Source organism: Oryzias latipes, chromosome 4 (genome assembly GCF_002234675.1).
Source record: "Oryzias latipes chromosome 4, ASM223467v1".
NCBI lineage: Eukaryota > Metazoa > Chordata > Actinopteri > Beloniformes > Adrianichthyidae > Oryzias > Oryzias latipes.
The window spans coordinates 15659882-15673914 of record NC_019862.2 but is presented as its reverse complement, the minus strand read 5'-3'; the positions used below and the strand labels follow the sequence as shown (position 1 = coordinate 15673914).

Sequence of the window (14033 nt, the reverse complement as noted above, 5' to 3'; positions counted from 1 at the left end):
TTTATCCGCATTTTGTGGGCACAAATAATCTTCTTGGGTAAACAAATTAGTATTTTATTATTTTGTGGCCACAAAATGTTTATTTGTCCCTACCAAATGCTAATTGGTCCCTGCAAAATGCTAATTAGTGTGTACAAAATGCTAAGTAGTGTGCACAAACCCATTTGTGCTCAGAAAAAAATAATTTATGACCACAAAATGTGAATTAATGTGCACAAAATACTAAATTGTGCTACTAAATGTTAATTTGTGTACACAAAATACTAATTTAGAACCAGGAATGAGTAACTTGAGGAAGCAGTTGTTTTAGAACGTCATGTCCAGGGCTCCATAGGAACTTATGGATGGAAATGGCTTTTATCAAAACATTCTGGCTGAAACTCAACCAAAAACTTTGTAATACTTTCAGTATTTTCTGTCATGATGCCTTCATTGCACGTGTAATGTGTGGGAATTTTATTATTTTAGGAATAAAAAAAAGATTTATTTAAAAAAATTTGAGCAAATCATAAAAAAATTCAATGCCTAAGACTTATAAAAATCATTGGGACACAACTGACTGAACAGTGTGAAGAAATATAAAAGTAAATATTCTTATAAAATACTTTGGGACTTGTCTGTCCTTCTCAGTGGCAGACTTCCTCACTCGTTTCTTCATCTGTGGTATTGAACTACACTATTATTAAACTTCGCTTGCTGAATGATCTGGCCAATGGAAGGCAGTCGTCATAAAAGGATATTGCTTTTCTACTCCAACTGGGTTTAGTCTTTTGCACGTTTCTTTCACATCAACCACAAAAGTTCTCAAAAGACACATGCAACACACCCCCAGCTGGAAAAACAAACTCATCAGTTCACATTCAACTGAACACAGTGTTGGCCTCAGCCATCTATTCACGCAAACATGACAATTTCCCTCTAAACTATTATCACAACAGAGCAGACATCTTAGGAAAAAAACAGGCTTGTGGTGCTTAAGGTTTATAATAATCAGGCACAACTTCAGTATGAAATCAAAGTCAAGCAGGACTTTACAAATGTTAAAGAGGAAGAAAGAGATCCAGCCATATTTAGCAATTGCATACAACCAGTGACAACTAGACAGACAGAGAAGCTGCAAACAGATTCATTGAATACACAATATTGCAGTTAGCTGAAAAACAATATTTTTATACGATAAACATTTATCGATTTTTGAGTTTTGTCTTCCTGCTGTTATTTTGTTGGTCTGGATATTTTTTAAATCCACAATTTGCGAAAACTACTTTCATTGGTTATATTTTTCTCGTATAATGCTTTTCTATAACACAGTACTTATAGTTTCATAAATATGCCTAAAAAATATGTTTCTTTTGGAATTTCAGCGAGAGTAAAACAAATTGGGCGTTTAATGCAATACTTCTGGCTACAGAGCTGTCATTTCCAACAGCCAGGTGTCAGGAGTCCACCCTTAGGTCCAAGTAAAGATTTTGATACATTCCATTTTAAAGTGTACTTCCTGTCTGTTTGATAAGCATGCAGCAACTTCATCCCCTCCAAATGACCACAGTTCATACTGAGAATGACAATGTATTTGATTCCATAAACATTTTGACATTTGGGAAATCACTGCCAGTAAGGGCACAAGGAATTTACAGCACGAATGAAAGGTCAGTGATTATCAAAGGATCAAGTATATAAGTGCAATATATAGTATTTTAAAGATTGAAATCAGGAATAATGGATCAATTTTCAAACTAATGTATTAAGTTTAAACAATCTGCATTCATGAGTCAGCTCTCTGGCATTTGAATGTGCTTGATTCTCAAAAAAATGTAAAGGAAAATTAAAAACACAATCAGGGTGTGTCAAAAAAGACCCTGAGGGAAAAACTCTGACAGGACTTGTCACTGATGCAGCCCTGTCGGGGTAAATATGATTTTAATTCTGTAATGTGCATCACCAATAATACTGACATCATTATTTGCAGAAAGCTATTGCATTCCCAGGAAAGACCAAGCTGTCTGAGGAAAGTCTCAAAATGTGCGCTTTAAACAGCAGTTCCTCTTCTCTTTGATAGGAACCTGTAATGTTTTTGGTTTTGCTGAAGGAGGAGGACTCAAGAACTGCCTTGACTTAATCTTTTACAAAAATGTCACGTCTTCTTGCGACTGCACCCAACGCCAGTGAGCGTCGTACTCCAGGTGCCCTTTTCCATTCATTTTGCATGTGTCCATGTCAATATTACCATTTTTGTAAGGTTTGAGTTTGGGGCTCTGGATGGTTTCTAGTTTGTCGCCGAAGTTTGCGTGAGTTGGACTGCAGGTTTTTGTTGGCGTCTTCTCCAGGACGCCATTTGCCTTAATTGAGTGTGTTATATTATTATCTTTAATGAGACAACTTGTTTTATCCTTCTCCACAGACTTGAGGACTTGACCATCTTGTTTGGGCTTTTCAGACTTAGCTTGAGGACAGCTGCTAGTGACACCACTGTTGCCATTCTCTGGTCCCACTCTCACTTCTCCCTCATTTCTATCCCCATTTCCTCTGCCATTTTTCAGATTTGTACTTGGAGTCCCTTTATCTGCTTCAACTCCATTCATTTTGACCTCAGACCCTCCTCTCACAGAACTCCCTGCAGTATTTTCTGAGACTAGTGGTGTAGTGGAGCAGATGACAGATTCAGAGCTGGAAGGGCAATACTCGTCCATTTCATCTGCCAGGGTGTCCAGGTAGCTGCCAATGGAGATGTTGTCAAGCTTGTCAATGGTGGGGTCCTGCAGGCTGCTCCAGGAACCCCTCCATGAGGTGTCAGGACCCTCGCCCAGGCTGTACTGGCTGCTGGTCAGGCTGCTGCAGTGGCTGGTTAGGGTGCTGCGCTCCTCCATCAACCATTTGACCGCCTCGATGCCCTCATGAACGGCCAGTAACTGCTGCAGAATCTTCACATCCACTGAGCGTAAGTGAGCCTTTTGAAACACAAAAGACAAGAGATATTCATCAGTGACAGAGAAAATACTTATTTTTAGGTGTCTAAGGTATTCAGTGTTAAAGAATGAAGTAATCTGGACATGGAATAACATTTCTGTTCAGTGCAGTAATTGTTGGCTCATTTAAGTACCATAAAATGATCTACAGACCACCGAAACAGAAGGAAAAAACAAAAAAGTTCCCAACTAGCAGGAAGGTACAACACTAAAAATGGGAGCAGGAGACGAAACTGGCTTCCAGATGGAAATTCCCAGGAAATATGACCAAAATTGGCTCTGCAGGAGAAGCTGAGAGATGAGAATCTGACACAGTGGAAAGTACAACACATTAGTGCAAATGATTACAGCAACAGTTACAGCTATCAAAATCCCCCAGTGTGAAATGTGTAAGAGGCGCAACGATGGACCAAAATAGTCAGCGACTGAAAGAAAAAACATCTGCTGCTATGGAAAACTATATACAAAAATGAATTTCTATTTAGAATTTGCCAAAAAATTATAAACTGCAGTAATATCATACAACCCAGCTTGTTAAAGTCAATTTATGTTTTGTTTTGTTTTTTCCCTGGAGGGCCTACTACTTTCTTTCCCCAGATTGGATCTCCTCTTCCTCATCATTTCTGCTCGTCTGTTTTCTTGATTAATATTTAAGACTTTTCAAAACATAATCTTTATAAATTGCATCCATTTACCTATGAAAAATGTATATATATAAAGAGATACACCTGGTTGCTGTCAAGATATGGTGCTTTGAACTGTCTCTCCCTTTCAATCTTTTTTTTTTCTAGATGCAGACTTCACCTTTGAAACACTTGGAATAAAGCAGGTGTGGAAAAAGAAGCACAATTGAATCCCACATTATTTAACCAAACTGGAGCATCTTTTATGGTTTTCTGAATTATTGCTCAGATACATAGTCTGTGAATTCGTAACTTCAAAGTCTTAAACATTTAAATATTGACAGCTTCTTTGCAATTAAAAATGTCTGTTCTGAAGGTGTTTTTTTTTTTATTTAACACGTCAAAAGAATTCATGAGCAAAAATCGTGGCAGGCCCCACAGGTCTGGAGAAACCAGCTTCCTGAGTGTGTTAGGGATGGTGCTTTCGAGGACCCTAATACAGGAGATTTGGCTTCCGAGCCGGAAGTAATTTTAATAAATCAACTAAAAAAATAATTTCAAAAATAAAGTTGTTGTTTGTCTTTTTCCCATCAGGGGTTGCCACAGCGAACGAGTCGCATGGTAAACTTGGCAATGTTTTACGCCGGATGCCCTTCCTGACGCAACCCTCTCAAAGCAACTGGGCTTGGTACCGGCACAGAAGTAGAGAAGGTAACAGGGAGCAGCCCGGAGTTGAACCCTGGTTACACGGACGGAAGGCGCCGTAAACCATCACGAGCTAAACCGGCTCCCAACAATTTCAAAAACAAAGTAAGAACTTGAAAAACACAATATAAACTCCATTGTTTAAAATAACCCAAGATAGATCTTTTAAACCCAACTCTGAGGCTAAAAAGGGGCTAACATGTTTCTGGGTTATTTCAACTCAGGAAAAACCTCAGGAAAAAAATACATAAATTGGGTTAAAATGAAACCACTATAACCCCCAAAATTAGTTTTGCTGCAAAAAGTAACCCAAAAATATATCCCAACATGAAAAACCCAATAATTGGGTTGAAGAAATAACCTTTGTTTTAACAGTGAGGGCATGTGATTTTGCAAGAGAGCAACACAAACAAACAATGTAATTGTTGGAAGTTCGTGGACGTTGTAGAGAAGGACATGAGGGTGGTTGGTGTGAGTGGAGGATGCAGAAGATAGAGATAGACTGAGGCCATGGGGCAAAGGAAGATGAGTAATGTCAACGGTAGAATTCTGATAAAATGCTGAATAAATACATTTTGCATTATGATCTCTACACATTTTTGACAAGCAAGACAAAGGTTTCTTCAATAACACAACAAATCTGGCATTTAAAAGTCAAATCCAAAACAGATCCAAATTATCTTCATATTTGGATCACTCAACTGAGACAGAAAAGGGTGTTTTGCTTCACTGCACTGCTGCGCCTGAGCAGAACCAGTGTTGCATATTGAATTATCAAAGGGGTCCATCATAAGAGCAGATGTTGAAACAAAGGAGCCGCTGGCACTTCAGGGCAAACATCTGAGAAGGCGACACTAAAGACAGCTGCCATTTAAAGTTGTTTTGTAAAGTAGCTGCCAATTGCATTAAGTCAAGTAAAACCCAAAGAATTACCTGTATGCTACATTACTTTATCATGGTGTTAATAGTATACCAAAGAAATTCTCCAAAAAATCAATTATTTTAAAGAAGACATGGTGACTTATTTCTTCTAGATTTACCTAAATCTCACAAGTAGTTCTACAAGATTTCAATTTGAGGCTCTTTCTTACATTTTTGAGAATTTATATTTGTTTTATATTCAATCACCAGTAAAACCAGTGGTGGGGAAATTCAAAAAAGTCTTACTCTAAGTTGTATATAAATAACATAAAACCAAGTTTAAAGCAAATTTTTCTAAATCAATGTGAATCTGAATTTCCTTCACTGCAACACAAGTGAGTTAACTTCATGAAAACCCTCTGTTCTTAAATCATTATATTCCTTTACTTTATGAATATTACAGGTTTTCTTTAACCCACATGGTCATCTGCAATGCACATGAAACACTGATAATATGATCCAAGGAAGCAGAAGTGCATAAAAACGCGCAGGTCAGCGAGCACGGTTTCCTGCCAGAGAGCTGCATGCGTGGCTCTTAACCCGCTGGCGTTCTGGCAAACAGATATTTGGGGTGGAGCTCTGGCTTGAGCTTTATGGCTGGCAGCAGCTGAGCAGGCAGGGAAGCTGGCAATAAAAGGAGTTCCATGCCTGTCAGCGCTGAGGTAGCAAGATGGTAACGAAACTCTGCACTCCACCAGGTTATGAACATCCTCCTGCACAAAGAGTGCCATGAAGGAAGAGGTTGACTTGACTCATGGAGTTTACACGCCTCAGAGTTTCACTCATCCAGAAATCACCAAGTTAACAGTAAAAAGAATGTTGAAATTTTTGCTATTTAAAAAACTATCTGCAAAAAAAGGAGTAAGTTATTGAATATTATACCATGGTCGGGGTGAATACTTGATTCTGATTGGCTGCTGGGTGTAGATTAAAAAGTGATAATCCACAGTGATAATGCACACCTAAAAAAGAGGTTCCGGTCACATAGGATAAATATTCTGTATCACTGTGAAGGCTTCTTAAAACACACTTTAGCTTCATCATCTAGACAAAAACAAGAGGTAAGAGATGAACTTTCTCTCTGAAAATGTTGCTTTATTTACCCCATCATGGCCATCAGCATATATATCGCTTTCCTTTGCTGCTGCCGTTAAGGTAGGTTGTCACCGTGACAACGCACAACACCACGAAACAAAGTCAACTTTCTGTGAAAAAAGTGATCTAAACTGAAAAAATAACAAGAACAAAGTGCTAACAACTGATTAAAAATGTATTTATTGTGTAAGTGACTATGGTATAAGAGGGATAATGGCCTTCGAAGTGTGCATAATCAGAGATTAACGCACTTTGCTGAAGCAAGGCTTCTACGGCGTGCTTTAATTTCTGATAATGCACACTTCATTGGCAAATAAAACTTACATGTTGAATTAAAGGTCAAAAGATGCTAAATTGTTTTTGTTCTAGTACCAGTTGGGCTGCCGTTTGTATGCACAGGAATTTTTCTGAGTGTATTTCCTTCATAGCCATTAACTTTATTACTTTATTGTTGCTCTAAGTATGAAACTGAGTTCCGTCAAGTTTTGGCATTAGAGCAGAATATGGTCCTGCAGAGAAGCCTCTCGAGAATTTCTGGATTTTAAACATTTTTGCGCAAGAAATCTGCTGGCTAACACAAAGTATATTTTAATATCTAACCCATTAAAAAAGGCATTTGTAGAAAAAAAGCCCCCCAATCCTATTATTTGCCACCTTTAGTCTACAAATATATATAGTGATTAGTCATTTTCCTGCTTTTTAAGCCTGCTGTGATATATCACTAGGAATAAAAAACAGTTTTCCTTGGTTTCATAAGGACATAAGATGAATTAGAGTAGCTCAAGAATAATAAAATAATATTTTAGGCTTCATGGTAAAAAATAAAGACAAGTGGTAAAATTGTGGAGCATCTGTCACTCAACAATTAGGTAAAGGTCAGACAAATGCCTGCAGGCAAAAAGACTCCTTAACAAACACTTGATGAACTCATTCAATGATGCAATCAATACAAAGATTTTAATAAAACATAGTCACCATCTCAAAAAACCTTGTGTTGATGCTGCAGTGATGCTGGTGATACATAGAAAAGCAGCAATAATTTAACAGGGCTGATGACAAGGGCAGTGGAAGCATGATGTGACCCTCCCACACGACAAAGGCAGCTTCCCAATGTCACGCAGCAACATAACAGACTGCTGAATCACTGCCAGCTGGGACTCTGGTTCTCTCAGGCACCAGCAAAAAAAAAAAAAAAAAAAAATCCACATTCCCTGCGTCTTTTCCAGACGGATGGTGTCCTTAGAGTTTTCTCCCAGTCTCCATCCAACCTTCAAAAAGCCATCTGTTTGCATTTGACTCTAATTGATGAAGAAATGATCATAGTTCAAAATTATTTAAATTTGTGACTCTGTTAAGCTTTAAATATATTTGACTCAGTCACCATAATAGATGCTTCCAAAAACAATGATAGCATTGAAGTGCAGTTTTATTCATTGAACAAATATTCTGCACATTAGTTATGTTTCTATAGTTAGGTTAAAGGGCATAAAATGTGACTACCTCATTATTACTCATGCACCAAGTAAAAAGATGAACATTTTTTAGCTGCATTAGTGCAGACAGACTGGCCCCATCAAAATCTTCTGAATACATCACATTCTTTTACCATTTTTGTAAAAATGAGAATCAGGGAGCCTGGCAAAATTCTTTGAATTATAATCTTATAAATCTTTTAAGAATCAAACAGCCTAAAAAAAAGGAAGCCCAATTCACACTGATTAACAGCTATTTCAATACATTTTGCATTCTCCTTTTGGCCCATCTATGTTGTACCATTGTACCACACTGGATTACAAAAGGTAAAACAAAACAAAACAGTTGAGTGTGATGTTTCTGATGAGTGAAGTCTTATAGGTACTATGTTTATAACCAGAAAGACAAAACAGGAGGAAAGTAAAACCAATGAATGATAACAATAGAACTGTAAGTCAAAGAGGAGGGATTTAGACCACGGGACTGCAACCTGAGGCTTTGGAGCCACATGCAGATCTTTTTTGACTCTATTTATCATCTTTTTGGCTTTAAAGAAATATGCTAACAATAATAAATGGTTTTGTAGTTTTGGAATATTATTTGTACATTTTTTGAAAGGTCTTGAATGTACTGCTATCTGAAGTTAAAAATAATAAAATCTACAAAAATACTTACACTGTTATAATTCAATTATTACATGCATTTAAAAGCTACATTTTATAAATACATAGAAAAATAATAAAAACTAAATGTTTTTTTCCAAGCTGTGAAGTGGTACTTTGCCGCTCTCACTGGGTTTTGGTCAGCAAAAACTGGCCTCAGAAGCTCCTTGAGCATTAAAGGTTGCAGATCCTTGATTTAAACTTAACTAGACACTAATGGTGATGGCCATCAGCAGTCAGATTTCAGACAGAAGGAGAAGATTGGATCAAGTCGAGTCCTATTTAATGCCCTGCAGCTCCGTTCTCAGCTGACTTTGAGCTGACATTCATCTGTCCACAGACAAACGTGAGAGTTTGAGTTTGAAAGAAAAGCTACAGAGAAGAAAAAAAAAGCATCCTCTTAACCAATAAATCTGTTCAGATCAGACCAGGCTGTCTTTAATCTGAAAGCTGGACACTGACACTACAAAAACAACAGAACAAATATGCAGATTGTTAAAAATAGTGTTATGTCTCTTTTTTTGTTGATCCTAAATGCATTATGTGTGCTATTTTAAAGCATTTAATCTGACAGATGAAGCATCCTTGTCATTCTCCCTGGTATAATTCAAGCCTTCCTCCAGTCTTTTGCTGTTCTTAGATGTTAAAAAAAGGCTCCAGATTTGATCAACAGCAATATTTCCATCAGCAGACAGATGCTTCAGCCCACACTGGCTGCAAATAAGCATATGAAGAGGAAAAACAGAGAGATTCACAGACACAAACACACCGCAAAGGCGTGAAGACAAAATAGCTTCCTCTTTCACACCCTGCCTCCTATTGCAGTCTACTAAGCTAATGCAGGAAAGTGTGCAGACAACACTAGAATCTAGTGACTTTGCTAAAATGTGTGCAACACTGTGTGTGCATGTGAGCTTTTCCAATTGGCCCCACTCCACAGATATTTTGCACACGCACTCCTGCACATCTTACTAAGCAGATTTGTGAGAAAGTGCAATGCTCCACATCTCTTCTCTCATTTCACTACCCCACTCTCCCTGATGAATGAAGCAGTTTCACTCCCTCCATGTGAGAAAGAGGCTCTTGGTTTCCATCCCTCCTGTCTCTCTCTACTTCCTTCTTCCCCAGAGCAGCTCATTAATGGCTGGCAGCACTAACAAATCAATGGTTTTTTCTGTTGTTCACAGCTTTATGGAAACCTGAGATACAACACTGAAAAGCCACATGCATGTGAGACATAAAAAGATCTTTGGATTTTTTTTTACTGACCACATAAATCTTCTGCATAATTCTTCATAAAATTATATTAAAACCTCCTAAACGACATAGGAGGCTTCCCATGTTGTAATGGATCATTTCTTCCACAAACCACCACAATCCAACCACCATTAGTCAGTGGTGAATTCCCAAAAGAAGCTGTTTTCCAACATCTGACCAAACTGACTGAATGCTTTGGATGTTTGATGTAAGTATGGAGTGATTTCCTTTACAAGTCAGCTTGCCTTGTGTGCGACTTCAGTCGCGGCGATGCCTCGGCTCATTGTAACAACCACAGACTGAATCATCTGCTATGGGAATGTACTCCATGCATGAACACATGTCCACGAAAACAACAGTAGAGTCAAGAAAGTCACTGCTGTTTGTTACGAGATGGCATTTGTGTAAACAAGACAGATTTATTTGTTCTGAGGAAGAAAATCAGGAGAGTTCTCTGAATATAAGTTGTCGACAACACGCCAAGAAAATTAGTCAATTGATTTTTGAAGTGAAAGTACCAACAAATGCACATTACCAATGACAACAACACAAGTTTATTTAGGAAGTGTGAGGAAAGTGCTAATTATCTGACAAAAGAAAGGAAGTGTATTCGGCACAAAACAATGGCTCTTTTGGTGGTTGGCTCATTTCCTAGCAACGTGCATTTCTTTGCACAGTGAACAACATGAATTATTGAATAAAGGAACACCAGGAGCACTCACATCCTTCAAGGCAATTCAAGTAAAAGCATCACATCTTTGTCAGACCCGACCAATATTGGTGGTCATCTCTACTTATGGTTTCCTTGTTGTCTTTATTGTGCATTATCAAAACAAGAATATGGACATTTTTATTATAGATTATTATAGGAGAGGGAAACCTTATCTTCAAAAAAGAAAAGAAAACTTTAGCTTAGTTGCAGGAAAACTGGGCACACATACAGTCTGACAGTTCAGAGTTGAAGGTTAATAGTGGGGTCACATGAGGTCCATTTGGGAGAAACTTTTTAAAGTAACTATTTTTAACAGACAGGTGAAATACAAGAAATATCTGACCAATGTGGTGTTCTCTCAAACTATAAAGACATTTCAAAGCTATGAGTTCTGTTTTGATAGCAAAAACAGGTTTCTGGCCCCTGAAGGCTTTCTCCAAAAGCAAGTTAACTGCTGCATTTCTGTTTGTTTAACTGGTCTGGAGAAACATGATGTCCCCATTTACATTTAAGTTAGCAGTATAGACCATAGATGCTTTCATAGCGAGCAGCAGTGAGGCCATGAGGGCTGTGGGAACAGTGAAGGTCCCTAAAGGACTGCACACAGGAATGACTTCCCTGTTTATTCTCTTCTGTATTGTAAATGTTATTATTGCATATATGCAACATATTTAAATAAACCAGGGTATGTTTACACCAGCCATTATGAAATGAAAACAAACAATGTTTCTCTTTCTCTTCTTTTATTTAAGTTTTAAAGACCCACTCCAATACAAATCGTGTTTTTGGTGTTTTTAACATGTTCTTGTGGTATTTTCCTCATGATGGAGGACATATAAAAGGAAAATAAAGATTAAAATGGCATTTTTGTGTATTGTTGTGAATCAGGAGCAGATGAAAAAGACTGCTGGAAAAAGCTTGTTGGGAAGTAAAAGCTACTACGGCAAGCCACAAGCTCCTATCACCGCTCCTTTCTGATGCAGAGGTGAATGTCAATTTTTGGCTAAAAACGGCATAATCGTAGTTGGAAGACCACTGGGTAAAAAATATGATCAGAGTGGGACTTTAAAACACATCAAAAAGTCGGTCTGCACATTCAATCTTCCTCTTTCAAACATTAAAAGAACAAGGAACCTGTAGTAGTTGTTTCACTACAAGGTATTGGAAATGTGTTAAATCTATTGTGCAAAGTCAAGGTTTGAAGTCATATGCAGTTGTTTCAGAACCAGAAGATGTGTCAACAGATCTTTGACTGAGCTCAGGTTTCAAATCTTTGTAGGACATTGAGTTTGTAATTTCTCTCATTAAAAAAACTGAACATCTGAGTGGAATAAAGTCTCTGGACCATTTAAATGAAGCAGCAGCTTCTATACTCTTCCAACTCTTTTTTTTCTTCCTGATTCCTCTTAAGAAAGATCTCAAAACAATTATGTCACTGCAGGATGCAGTTCTCGGCATGACTGACAGCTCCACACGCAGACTTCTGCAGCACAAAACGTCCACACACGCACGCGCTGTTGACCAGGCTCTAATATTCTTACCATTTCCACCTTCAGCCTCCTGATCTTTTCGTCCAGACTCTTCCTCCCCGTCTCCTTCACGGGGTCTTGCGCGATCTTGTCTCCCCGCATCCATCTGAGCAACCCCTCCGGTGTCTTCCGTCCAATTTTCATCTCTATATCTTTCAGATCCGGGATGCTTTCGCTGGCAGCGCTTTCATCCATGGTCCTGGTGTGAGGAGGAGGAATGTTCACGTCGCTGTGGTTTGGTTTCCTGTCAAACTGCGACGGTTCCTTCCTACAAGGTTGTATTGCATCCTAGACGCGACTCCCACCGAATTGGACTGCGCAAAGAGAGAAAAAGACCTCACTGTGGCTGTGATAACAACTATCCCAGCAGATCTACATTCTGCTTCATTCTTGCTCTGCCAGAATCCAGAAGCTGATGACTGTAAGCTTCATCTGATGAAACCTGCTGACAGAGTCCAAATCCATGTTGATTCAGTGTCTCCCCTCTGCGTCCTGAGAGCGCACTCGGCGCACCCACTCCTCAGTCAGTGAGGCGGCGGGTCCTTTCTGGTCCTCATGCTGGAGCTCACTGCGCAGATTCCACCTGCATGATGACAACGACCAGCAGCAGCTGCAGCTGCAGCGCAGAAGTCAGACTGTCAAATCCCACCAAGTACTACACTGTTTTCCGGGAAACTACCAAAGCACCAAAGGGCTATCCACTACCAAAATAAAATGCAATTTTACTGGAAAATGTCTAAAAAAAAATAGACTTCAGATCTGGAATACAAAGGAGTACCTTTTACAGTCCCGTTTTCCAACCATAATATAAATCCATACAAAAGGCAATTTAAATGTTTTGTATTTGAATCAAAGGAACAAAAGTAATAAGGAATATTAATTTAAAAAAAAAGCCTGGCAGCCAAAATTACCCGCCCCACCTTTTCCGACCTTTTCGGTGTTTTCAGAACACGTGATCCACAGACAGTAGACATATACACAATATTTCAAAGACATTTTCATTTTTCAGCCCTAATGTGATCCATTTGCATTGATTTTGCAGAAATTAAGGCTGGAAAATGACCCTGATTGTTTCATGAACTATTGTAACAACTGATATGGAAATGAGGCAAAAAATAAAAATGAAAAGTATAAAACTGTATTGCGATCCGAAATAGTACCTCCATTTAACAACTGTTTTGAGTCCGAGGAAAATTATAGAGTGAGACAAATTCTTATAGCATTAGAAATTTTATATATTGGTCAAAAATTTCTAGCAATTTCAACATCAGTTGTCCACAGCTGTTAAAAATATGAAAATAATTATGTATTTGTAATGTTTGGACTGAAAACTACGAAAGTTTAGATTAGGAAAAAATAATGCTACCTAGTTAGAAGTTACACCTTTGTACCTGTATCATACTTTCATAATCCACTTTTTCATGTGGTTTTACAGATAAAGTTATCATTTTCAATTAATGGAATGGTCTCTGTAATGGTAAAAACCCTAAACTCTGATTTGAATTATATTCTAAAATAAAATGCATTTTTTTATCAATACAAAAAAAGCTTTCATATCTGATCCAAATGTATTTAGAAGTCACTCATGGTCTTGATGAAGACGAAAAAAGTTCAGCAGACATCTGTTAAACCAGAGAAGTTAAAATTACTCTGAACCGTTAAAGAAACTTCTTCCTTCAACAACACATGCAGCCAGATCTTCCACATAAAGAGAGGCCTGAATATCTTCATTTATCCAGAACTGGAGTTGACATGAGGTTTCAAGGTAATAACGTGTTTTAAGACTGTGACATTGATTTTTCATCTTTGAGGACAAAGAAATCAAGTGGGTTTGTTGTAAAAGAAAAAGGATGAGAAATAATTTCAGGTGAGTATTTAACATTTTCTACACAGCCTTTAATCTAAATGTTTGGCAAAACCTTTCTGTCAGGCACAAAAACCATTAAGTGACATGCACTCTTGGGTCAGGAAAGGCCTCCGCAGGACTAAAGAGATGCCTTCACAGTACACACTCATTTTGGTTGCCAGGATAAGGCTGACATTTGTTGCCAACAGCAGTGAAGTGGCCTTAAAAGATGTCTTTGGGGGGT

At 38.1% G+C, this 14033-nt stretch overlaps 1 protein-coding gene across 1 annotated transcript; it reads right to left on the bottom strand.

The window, feature by feature from the left end:
• Nucleotides 1-965: 965 nt before the first annotated feature.
• LOC101165628 (leucine rich adaptor protein 1) lies at nt 966-12706 on the bottom strand. The gene is made up of 2 exons (XM_004068066.4): nt 11956-12706; nt 966-2948 (listed from the first exon to the last, which is right to left on the bottom strand). The coding sequence occupies exons 1-2, from the start codon at nt 12136-12138 to the stop codon at nt 2124-2126; spliced, it is 1008 nt and encodes a 335-aa protein (XP_004068114.1). The 5' UTR covers nt 12139-12706; the 3' UTR covers nt 966-2123.
• Between the last annotated feature and the right edge of the window lie 1327 nt (nt 12707-14033).

Bases quoted from the DNA above. Each gene is read 5' to 3' on its own strand.
- LOC101165628 (XM_004068066.4), bottom strand. From the start codon at position 12,138: ATGGATGAAAGCGCTGCCAGCGAAAGCATCCCGGATCTGAAAGATATA. The intron at 2,949-11,955 runs GTAAGAATATTA...GTGTTTCAAAAG, and splicing joins GGAGGCTGAAGGTGGAAATG to GCTCACTTACGCTCAGTGGA.